This window comes from Charadrius vociferus, unplaced genomic scaffold, assembly GCF_000708025.1.
Source record: "Charadrius vociferus isolate BGI_N301 unplaced genomic scaffold, ASM70802v2 scaffold1044, whole genome shotgun sequence".
NCBI classification, from domain to species: domain Eukaryota; kingdom Metazoa; phylum Chordata; class Aves; order Charadriiformes; family Charadriidae; genus Charadrius; species Charadrius vociferus.
The window spans coordinates 643,117-654,775 of NW_009648254.1; the positions used below are offsets into that span (position 1 = coordinate 643,117).

General features: G+C 41.9%; 1 protein-coding gene across 1 annotated transcript in view; it reads right to left on the reverse strand.

The window, feature by feature from the left end:
• Window positions 1–11,659, reverse strand: part of UNC5D (unc-5 homolog D (C. elegans)) — an 81,959-nt gene that overhangs the window by 59,254 nt on the left and 11,046 nt on the right. Inside the window, exon 3 of the mRNA XM_009884366.1 lies at window positions 11,104–11,207. Within this exon, the coding sequence (XP_009882668.1) occupies window positions 11,104–11,207 (104 nt within the window). The remainder of the gene's footprint in view (window positions 1–11,103; window positions 11,208–11,659) is intronic.

Sequence of the window (11,659 nt, forward strand, 5' to 3'; positions counted from 1 at the left end):
TGTCCACACACGCAGCCCTTCAGTTTCATTAGCCCAGTGACTGCTGCTTTAATCTGTGGCATTTTTCACCATATGTATAGTTTTGGATAGTGTCTGATAAAAAAAATAATAATAATGTCTTTGGATTCTGGAAGGAGTAACGAAAAAAAAGCAGTAATGATACACATAGGTGGAAGACATGGCTGTTCTCCCCAGCTGAATGAGTGACTGGTCCTCAGTCTGGCAGCGGTGCTCTAGCTAACAGAACCTTCGCTCCCCAGAGACAGACAAGTCCATGAAAAATCATGATCTGTTCAAGGATTCACACAATGTGGCTTCACTCTGGAAACGTCTCTTGCATTCCTATGTGTGTAGTGACTTCCAGAGTGGCATCTGTACTTCGTAATTGTTTACTACTTTATGCCAAAACTGATCTTATATACAATTCTACAGAACACTCGCTTGTGCAGTTCTTAACATCTCCAGAAGATGCTGTGGGGTATATATGAACTGTCATTAACATGTTGCTTTCTAGAATAGGGGATTTTTTTCCCCCTGAAATGTCAGTATTTTGAAGGTATCACTCATAAACAGCAAGACCATAGAGCACACATACCAATTCAACCAGAGTGTTCTTATATTTGCCAGCTGGCTGTCCCCCAAATGCCCCGAAGGTTACGTATGCCCTACTGTAAGTGCAGCACCTCAGAAAAACTTATTAATCATTTTAATACCTTTATAGCTTAGAAGTCTGACCTGCTAACCACCACAATATAGCATGGACTATTTCAAGGTGAACGTATCTGTTTAGAGACATTGGCAATTACAATTAAACTTGGATTTGTAATATGACCATTTTTTTCCCAGAAACCACACTCCTCATTACCAGTTTGGAATAGTGGTCGGCTGAAGACAACATTCCCCCCCTGCAGAGGGGGAGTGCCTCACAGACCTCGGAGCGGTAACGGCACATGTGCTACCAACCAACTCCAGAGACACAGTCAGGGGCTCTGGAATGCTGAAACCCACTTTTCATTACTAACGGTAAGAGTTAAGAATTCGCGTAATTCCTTCACAAAGCAGAAGGAATTTATTTCGCTCTTCCAAATGCAATGTCATCTCGTTTTGTCATGTCTAAGTTAACTATTAAATTTCTTACAGCTTCCCATAACTTTGTGATTTTAAAAATGTGAATGTTGACTGCAGTGGTTGCTTAAAAGTCAAGCCAGTCTCTAGGAAGAGCTTAGGTACAGATAAAGAATCATGGAGACATACTGCACATACCCGAGTCAGTCTTGAAAGTGAAATGTCTTCCGTGAAAAATGAAACACATTTGTTGTATTTGTAACTAATGTACCTTAAAAGTAAAGCAAATATTGATATTCCAGACACAAGACCCGAGATCTATAACTAACTGTATAAAATGCATGCTGTTTGCATTTAGTAATCATACTCTGTTCTCTATAACTAGAAACAAGATTCATTGAAGACGATAATTCACCAGCCTTTTTTGCCATAGTGTTTTACTACAATACCATTATCCTGCCATATTACATTTTACTGTATGTGTACAAGTCCCATAAATACACAAGCCTATGTAAAATAGGCAGCAATGACTCTTCACTACTTTTGGAATGCTCGCAGCTTTTGAATTTTATGTGGGTTTCACATTTTGTTGATGTGTTTGCGATGGGATATGTACTGCCCAGAAGAGAAATGATTTTACATTTCCATTAAAAGCTATAGCGGTAAATAAACCATCGGAACTCGTGCAGATATTCACTGGAACATCTACGGCAGTCCATTAAAATGTCAAAATCTGTGTTAAACATTTGAAAAAGTAGCACTGGATACAGCATATTTAAAACTTAAATATATGCATATATTAAATGATAAAGATATTTTCGAGTATTCCACAAACCTCTGCAGAGCACTCGACACAAGTTTACATTCATCAGTAATAGTTTAGCACAACAGCTGCCCTTTTATTACAAAAAAACTGCACCACTAAATCAGACCGTAGATGTAGAAAGAGCTGCAAGTTGCTGCTAATGCTCAAATATGAGCTATTCAGAGATTTAGTCTCAGAGTATTTATTTCTAATAAAAGGGATTTAGAATAAATTTTAAGGTCAACTTCTGCTCAGATTTGCACCTCATGCATCACAATGGACTTCAGTACTGTTACCCATCAGGCATTTCTAGTTGGAAATTGGCTCCCCTGAGCTAATACCGTATTCAACACAAAACCGCAGGTCTCACATTAAGCACTGCAGCATTGTTCCAGTAAAGATAAGCTAAAGATCCGGTTTGCTTTTATTTATTTGAAAGCCTGAGATTTATAAACACTTACCTCTAATATCATGGGTTATACGGCACTTCAATACAAAGGGACTGATATTTCTAAGGAACAGTTCAGATCTCCAGCAAGTACCAGCGATGACAGAAGGTACTGAACGCCCCCAGGCCAAGGGCGTGCATTTCCACCGCCCTTTCAGAAGGTGCACCGTTTTACGGGAGTATTGGTTTCACACCCTTCTTCAAATTGGAGACGTACTAAGTTCACATTAAACCCAGGTCTCAAGAAGGTGCTAGAAACTCCTCCTGATGGTTCAGTTCAGGACAGAATATGGACGCTCACTATGCAGTTCAAGAAGCATTTAAAAACCTGATTATCAAGTCCACTGAATTAAACAGGAACAACCTATGACAGCCTGAGAAATTTAGACGCCTTTTGTCACTGGTGGAAGATTTAGTAGTAATATGCCTCCAACATACCACAACACCTGTCCAAAAAGATGACTAGCTATAAAAGCAAGCACTTACTTTGCTCCTATAACAAAAATAATTAAGTTTTTACTCTGTGAAGAACTAATAAGGCAGAACATACAGAACAGAGATTATCCTGAACTTAATTAAATGGGTATTGACTGAGTATTTTCCAGGTTACAGTTTAAGATTGGTTTGACAACAGTCATGGAGTGCAGTGTCATGACTATCAAGAACCAGACAACAAGAAGGAATTACCATCAGTGAACTAGAGAGGATGTTATAATTTATTCTGTTCGCCGACTCTGTCGCAAACCACCAGGATCTATTAGTCATATCGATTCCAGATGCTACACCTAAGCTGGTATGGAGCTGCATAAAATGACAGAATCAAGTTGTCTCCATTCTTCATTGTTTCACTTTGAAAGTAAATGATTGTGTCACTGACAGGCAGCGACTCCAGAGCTCAGTATGGTCTTAAAATTAATAGAAAGAAAAATATCCTTTGGCAAGAGTACAGGAAACCACTAAGGTATGATTAGGGTTACCAACCTGCCAGCATTATGGATATGAAATCTTACCAAAGTTGCTTTATATAGTCAAGGTAATGGCTATGAACAGCATTACATCATGTTAATGGCAGGACTGTAATACGTAGAAAATAGCAGTACAACATACATTTCTCAAGGATGAGGGCTTAACATCTATTTAGAAACTTGCAGCGTGCATCTCCATTGCTTTGCACTTTGTGTATCGATTTAAAGGCGAGATTTGTAAGAAGCAGCTGGGGGACCTCGCCTGCCTGCCTGGCTCGGGGACCCAGATGGGTTTAACGCCTTTAAATATCTTTGCAATCCTACAAGCAAAGGGTTAAAGAATCTTACATAATGTGGGAGCATCTAAAACTCTTCTCATCAGACTATACATGGCATCAAGCACAAAATCCCTCTTTAGCTTCCCAGCCCGGCAATCTGAACCACACAAATGCTGGTCTACACCCAGAGGGGCCCCAGGGGGAGCCAGCTGCATGCAGAAGGTGAACAAAAGAAAAAGGATCTCAAACAGTATATGCTTTAGAGAAGAATTATTTAAATGCAGGAAGGAGGAGAAAGTATCAAACAGAATGAAGGAGAGATTAAAAATGCTAATACTCAGCATATACACAAAGACCAGTAAAGTTCGTCAAATGCAGCAAAAAGGAGGACCTATTTTTTGTCTCCCCCCCCCCAAGCCCCCCAAAAAAAAGAGTTTCAAGAAACTGAAGAGAACACAGACTAGAGAAAAACTATTTAAAGAAAGAATAAAAGGTCAGCAGAGAAGACAAGGAAAGAATATGTCAGGAAATTCACTTGAGAAGATGTATAGGAGAAGAAACAAAAGGTCCTATTATATATCGTACTCTATAAAATGGAGCACTGCCTAAAACCCATCAGAATTACATGAAGAGAACGCAAAATCAATCAATAGCACTTGTTGCCTGAGCTACACACTGAAGCTCGGACTTCAGCGTAATGCTACTTGCATGATCCCGAGATGGACTGCGCAGTTGCCTCTTGATAAACCTTTCTCCAGGGCTGGGATGAATGAAAAGAGAATTTAAGAAGCAGGGTGGGGAAGTAAACAGAGAGAAGTCCATCAGGCACTATGCAACACGAAGCCATGCCTCATTTGCTCCAGCCAGGCTTCGTTTCACATTTTCCAGGCTGAACTGTGTAAACCACACACAGGGCTTAAGAGTTCGACTAAAGCTGAATGCAGAGTATATTTATGCACAGCTATAGGTTAAGGATATGCTCTAAAAGTAATCTAAAACCAGTGTAATACTTTCTTGGTGTGAGACAAAGGAGTGCACCGTGAGTAACTGCTGTGTCTTCTTCGGAATAATGCAAAGTAATAAACTTACACAACAACAATAAACAAGCGCAAAACACACACAAAACCCAGCACTGTGCACCGCAAAAAAATTAATACAGCCCACGTCTGAAAAGTATTTTACCTCAGTAACACGGTGCACTTTTAATAGCAGCTGAGGCTACCCCTCCCTGGGCCGGCTGCCCACTAGGACGAGCATCTGCGGGTATAGCTGATGCAGTTGCAGCGATGAACCGATGGGCTACGTGAGCGCCCGGAGCCCGGCACGCCGCCGTGTGCCAGCCCAAGGTGCCACGATGACCGAACAGGCCCGTAGTGCCTCAGCTAAGCTGCTCTGCACCGGCCCCGTATCTGTCTAAGCCGCGGGAACAGTCTCTCTCTCCCCACAGAAGTTGGCGCGCGAGGGCAGGCTACCGGCGAGTCAGACTAGCAGACAGTGCAGCTTGAAGAAATGCACCCTGTATTATGTCACTGTCAAATACACTGCTTTTAAAAATGTCTTTTTAATAGAGAGAAGCCATTCTTCCCTTCACATATTTCTTCCAAATGTTCCCAAAACAACAAGCTGTATATAATGACAAGGTTAGTCTTGTGAAGAGATGCAGATCATCATCAGCAGCAAAGCTAACGATGTTGCTCTGGCAAACTCAATATTCAACTCCACATTTTCTGAGAGGAGAGCTCAGCCCTCCCTCTCCTCTCTTTTTCATCATGCCAACGGAAATCAGAAATAGTTCCTCTGAAAGGTGTGGAGTCAAACAGTCTCAGCAATACAACAGTCGGGTCCAGAGATCCGAGCCCGAGGACCCACCTGGCAGCCCAGCAAAAGTGACCAGCAGAGGATTCATCAGAGTTTAGCTGAGTCCTACGCTATGCAACTGCCTCATCGCATACACTCCGAGCTAAATGAGGCCTCTATCGCGCATAATTAATAAACGTATCTATGGGGAGAATCTGTTGTGGGGATTGAAAGCCAGAACTGTCTCTTCCCTAGGCCAACTCCGCATCAATAGTGAAAGAAATGGCTCTGGTCCCATCAAGCCTGTGCCAGCAGAGACTCTGTTATATTTAAATCAACATTTGCCACAGCAGGGGATTATCAGATGCTCTACTTAAATGCTGGATTTCCTTTTTTATTTTGATGTTTAACTCATAAAAAACTGAATTTATTTGGGTTGGGTGCTGATGCTTGCAAGCACAGCTGCTCACCAGCTCTGTTTCGCTTGCCATGTGAATGCATGTGAAGAGGATTTAAAGCCTTTTTCCAGTCTGCCTAGTGTCAGGATTTGAGTTTTCCTCCTCTTGTACTGCTGTGGCAACGCACGCAGAATGCCCCAAACCCTCAGCAACCTGCCAAAGAAGAGACGTGCAGAAGTTTCTCATCTTCCCTTCGTCATAGAGGCAAACTCCGGAGATGGGAAAGCACCTACCAAAGGCTGCAGAGCCAGAAAAACAGGGAGGGCTCCAGAGCGAGTGATGCGAGCTGACCTGGACCTGCATGTAAACCGCGAGGCAGCACGTTCTCCAGCAGGGCCAAGGTGCTCCAGGAGACGGCATTACCACATTAGAGGTAGGCACTCATCCGCCCATACGGAGTTCAAAGCGGTGTCATCATTTGCTAAGGCTGTCTGAACTATTGGAAAGGGTAAACCAATAGGGAATACCTCAGTTACTCAGCTTTCTTGACTACTGTTGCCACGTGAGGTTTTATTAGTAGTAAAATCAGGCACATTCAACAGTATTTCATGCACAAGAGATGGACTTTGCCTCCATGAAGAGTGTAGTCAAATTCTTGGAAAGAGAATGCAGATTTAGAGAGATGCTCCTTTACATGTCTTTCACCTGAGACGGAGCTGACACGAGCAACTGAAATGTGCTGCTAAATGAATCGAGACAGTGCGGGGCATTTGAGAGCAGCATTAAACTCAGTGCTTGCCTCAGCAGGACTTGGTGCTCCCGATTCATGCCTGTATAACAATAAAGCTGAATTAGAATGCTGCCGTTCTTTATTTGTAATCCTCCTTGATTGTTTGTTTTCACTAGTGTGTTATTCAGCTTAAAGACTATTTACTAAAAGGGAACTGTATGAGCACGCAGAGCATTGACAATGTCACAGGAGCTTCCATTATTTGTAAACTAATTTACACAAGCCACATTTTAAGCCATATATACTTCAGATATACAGTTTAGATGCATTTAAACTACAGATCCAAACCTTTAATCCACATTCTCCTAACTCCTTTTATACCTAATACATGTGGAAATTAATGCATATAAGCAAACTTAATCTGGGTATTTGCATTGCTACTGGTGATGAGATATGGAAGCCTTACTCAATCTGGAACAGATGGCAGAAACAGACACTTCTCCCAACAAAACTAAACTTGATCTAGAGGAATTCTCTCTAGAGAACTGCTCTGCGAGGTTTGGTCTTGATTGCTGTATGATCTCTGTGTCACCCCTGCTGCCTCACCGCAAAACCAAAGAAATAAAAAAAAAGGATAAGTACTGAAAGGCACCACTGGCAAAGATGCGGACTGTGCTGACAGCTCGGGAATTTTCAGGTCTGGATCCCTAATGCTGCTACTCGGTCAAACACTTTTTCCTGCACAAAAGCACAGTAAGGGGTTGCCACTGATGGCACATAATGGCATAAATACACCTGGGAAATGCTGATCTATTCGGTAACAAGTACCTCTGCCTACCAAGAACTGCTGAGATCCGCTCACTCAGTTCTAAGGAACATCAGCAGTGGCTAAAGACACTTAGGTGAAAATACTTGAGGAGTGACTAGAAACCTGGAAAGGAACAGTGGGAAAGAAAGGCTTTCCATCTTGGTAATTCTGAGGAAATTAAGATGTCAGCCATCACTAAAAAATATCCCTGCTTTCCACTTCTTATAGGGCTAATGACAGGATTTTTCAGATTAAGCTATAGTGTAGATCAAGAACATTTACTTTTAATGCTTCTATCCCTAGATTTAAGAAATCTTCAGCACCTCTAAGCTGCAGAAAAACAATTCCAGAGATGAAGATTTATATTCTTGATAATGGGTCAGGCTCACATAAATAATTGAGCTGAACTTAAATTTCATTCCAGTTGTAAAGTGTCTGCCTCTCATTGAGCTGCGCCGCATGATTAGAGGTTTGACTATATCAGTCATTCATAGCCACTGTCAGAAATAAATCACTAGATTAGCTCGTGACTGTGGCAAGCGCAGGAAATGTCTGCTCTTTGGGAAAATAATGTTCCTGAACTTCTGCACTTGATGGAATAATCAAAATCTTCCCAAGGGATTCAGACAGATATTGGCATGGTAACATGAAAGGGGCTGGAGCCTCCTAGCCAGTTTGTTTTCAGTTTGTGTCTCCAGATCCATGCAGAGTATGGATTAAAAAAACAACCAAACAAAAACCAACAATGCCACAATTAGCATCTATTTTGCATCCAATGTAACAGAAGACGAGCTTCTTTGTCCGTAGTTATTTCAAGCCTTATGTTTTCATCTAGGGCTTCATCCAAACTCTAATGAAATAAATTCTTGGATCAGAACCAGAGATTTGGTGCCAGCACAGGGTTTTGAAACCTTCTATGCTTCTCAGTACCCACATAACAATTATGAAGCAAGACTTACCAGCTATCTCAGTTATTTCTCATACACGTTTAACAGGACAGGTCGTCTTAAACTTGAAAATACCAGAAGAGTTTCTAACCTCAAGGTTATTGCCACAAACCAGAGCCGTTACTTATTTGAATCTGGCACCCAGTTTCTAAAGCCACTGAATTATTTCCAGTAGACTGTTTACCTTGATGAGCGCAGAATTACCCTTGCATCCTGAGCCTTTATGTGAAATTTTATTGTCCAAAGCAAATGTGACCTGTTAAGATTTACAGGCTTTATTAGCAGCAATAACAAATTTACAGTCAACATCAGTAAATCAGGGTTTACTGAGAACTCTACAATTTTTATCTGTAGAAAGCAATTAAAAATGACAGTTTTTCATTGGATGTAATTCCTAACTTTCATAAAAGACACATATTCTATTTAATTGTGGAGTGTAAAGCAGTGTAGTTCACATAACTCAAATGCTCAGTAAAATTCAAACAGCATTGACTGAGAATCACCATTTTTTCCCCAATGGATGAATTCCAACAAAGATGGCATTTTTGGCTATTTAACTGTACAGAAATTGGAAAACAGTCAAATGTATGCAATCAGCTCAGCAAACCATACTTGTAGGGTAGAAGTGTACCTATTGTAATTTGTTTCTTTGCGTCTCAAAGAAAACACAGATTTTATATAGTTTTTCACTTGAAAACCTTTTGCTCACCTTTAAACACTGTATTTTTAGAATTGGTAGCAAACCCAACCTGCCATACATGGCAGCATACTCTTCAGACTAAGAAAACAGTCAACATAGAAGAGCGTTCTGTAATCTCCTAAGGAAGGTACGAGGGTCCTGACCACATTAAAGAACGTTCCTTCGATGAACGTACCATGTGCCGCGGGACATACCGAGTACTTGAAGGCTACAAAGTTTGGGAGGTGCACGCGGTAACTGAACAGAGAAAAAAAACTGGCAGTGGGTGAAAGAGAGCTGAATCCAAGAAACAACTTTGACTAGAACTGGAAAGCCTTTGATAGCGTTGACACGCTGGAGAGAAAGAGACGCAGAGCAGCACGACTGGAAGGGAGAATGGGGGAAGGAAGAGGAAGATGACCAGAATTTGAAGGCACTGGAGAAGGCAGAGTTCCTCCAGGAAAACTGGGCCCCCCGACACACGCCACCAGGGCTGCAGGTCAGACGTATTTCCACAGCCAAGAAAGATATTTTGCAATCAAGTAGTGGCCACAACACACTTCATTCCACTTTGTAACTGCCTGTCTCCAGCCTTTTTCCTGTAACGCTGCACCCGATTTGGGGCTTTTTATTAATAAACATTCACTTGTTTTACTATAAAGTCTCTCTGATTTGGGGGAATAAGGAGAACCAGGGTGAAAGGAATAAGCAAAGTGGAAATTTTTACCATAGAGATAGCAAACGTATCTAAGACGGGGTACACTGGCAATCGGGAGGGATATGCAGTCAGAAAACCTGGTTTAGCAGCGCACAGTGGCTTAGAGAAAAAGGTCCCTGAGGTTGCCGACTGGTGGCTTTGGGGAATCTCTGCAGGCAGCGATTACCACCCCTCCTGCAGAGAGCATGGGCAATGAACACCTCGCAGACCAAGGATGATCAGGCAAACCCACCTTTGGAAGTTTGTTTTGCCTACCAAATAGATATGTTTATCAGAATACACATTTCAGTAATTTTGGCAATTCTCTGTAATGCAGTATCCATTTTTTCTAGTAACAGTAAACATGAGTAAAAATAATGCACAGCTGAGGAGAATGTAGTAGCAGAAATCTGAATGACAGAGTAAGGCACATCAGATGCCGAGACACCAATTCATCTACTCACCATTCTTATTTCTAAGTCATTTTCCTTTTGGTGATTAACATTTCTACTTGATGTTCAGTGTCTTTTGCATCCCAGTTTGCTGCATTTCTCCTCTCTATTTTCAATTACATCTGCTCACCGTGCTTCTCCTTAACTAAAAGGACACATGATCCTTTGGAGTTTATTTTTCCTTGCTGCTTTTGTTCCTTCCGTTAGAACATAACACAGCGATAGTGGTGATAAGGAGCAAAAATAACTTGAGTGATACTATGTCTTACTCATCAAAAGATGCTAAGGATCACGCCGCAGAGCGTGCAATTAGAAATACAGCACAGTATAACCAGGGCAGATCCTACATGGCAGCCTGAACGTGGCGACTGCAGCGCACAGGAGTTCGCCGTACGCTCCTGACCGCAGTCCTGCCCTGGCAGCGCCGGCTGAAGGCTGCCACCGCCCCGCCACCAGGCTGCTTTTTGATGGCCAAGGACACCGTGATGCTGTGCTAGCTTCCACCATCAGATTTCCTTTTTTTTAATGCCTCTTTAGCAGATTTTTAAACACAACCCACTCAGAACATCCTCCCCCAAGGATACTCTGGCTATTATCATTTTAAGGCATCCCCATTAGTTTCCTGCTAAGATTCAACTCTCTTGACAAAAAACATGTTGAAAGATAAGCAAAAATGATTCTTTGCAGCAGATTTTCTCTCTCCAGAAACAATTTATCAGAATATTTTAGGGTTTTTTTTCTTTATTTTTCAATGAGAAAAGTAATTTCTGAGAAACTAAGTAACCACCTGTTTTCAGTTTGTAAGCATAAAACTTGAAAATTGTATCAAAACTAGTATTTTTTCAGCAAACATTCCTGAATTCTGATAAAGTGCCATACTTTAATATAATAAAAATATATATATTTTAAGCAGTCTGTGAGAGAAGAACACTGTAACCAACACCGGACCTTGAAAACCACACGGCAGCTACGCCCTCTTTGCTTCTCTCCCCGTTCTCAGCAGCCACCAGCAGTGACACTGCACAAAGCCTCACCTCAGCTGCGGGGACTCCCTCAGGTGGCCGACAGTGGAGAACGATCATCCCTTCGATAGGAACCTCCTTCCCTTGAGGGTCTTGCTCAAAGTTTTTCCGTAAATCTGCAGAGTTTAATGCAATAGTTCATTATACCTCCAAAAGCCATTCCTCCCCAAACAATACCACGTCGGCTGCAGAAGTCAGCAACAACAGCACTTGGCCATACTCTCGGCTTCAGTCTGCCGATCAAGCAACGGACAACTGAGAGCTACTAATTCTTCCCCACATGAGAGGCAGAGACATCCTATCATCTTTAGTTGTGTTTCCATTTCTCCACCGTTAAGAAACGATCCGCGTGTGGCTACGGAGACAACCCATTTTAGAACCCGCAGACTCCATGGCTCCAGTTGTGCCACTGCCTTTCCAAAATGGGAGAATTCAGCACGAGGGCAACACCACAGTATTGTCGAGTGCTGTTAGAACCAACTGAATGAATCCAAGACTGGGCAAATATTTTCTACTTCAGATGAGTGGGAGGGTATTTTATAAAATGTTCTAAGCTACATGTTTTGTT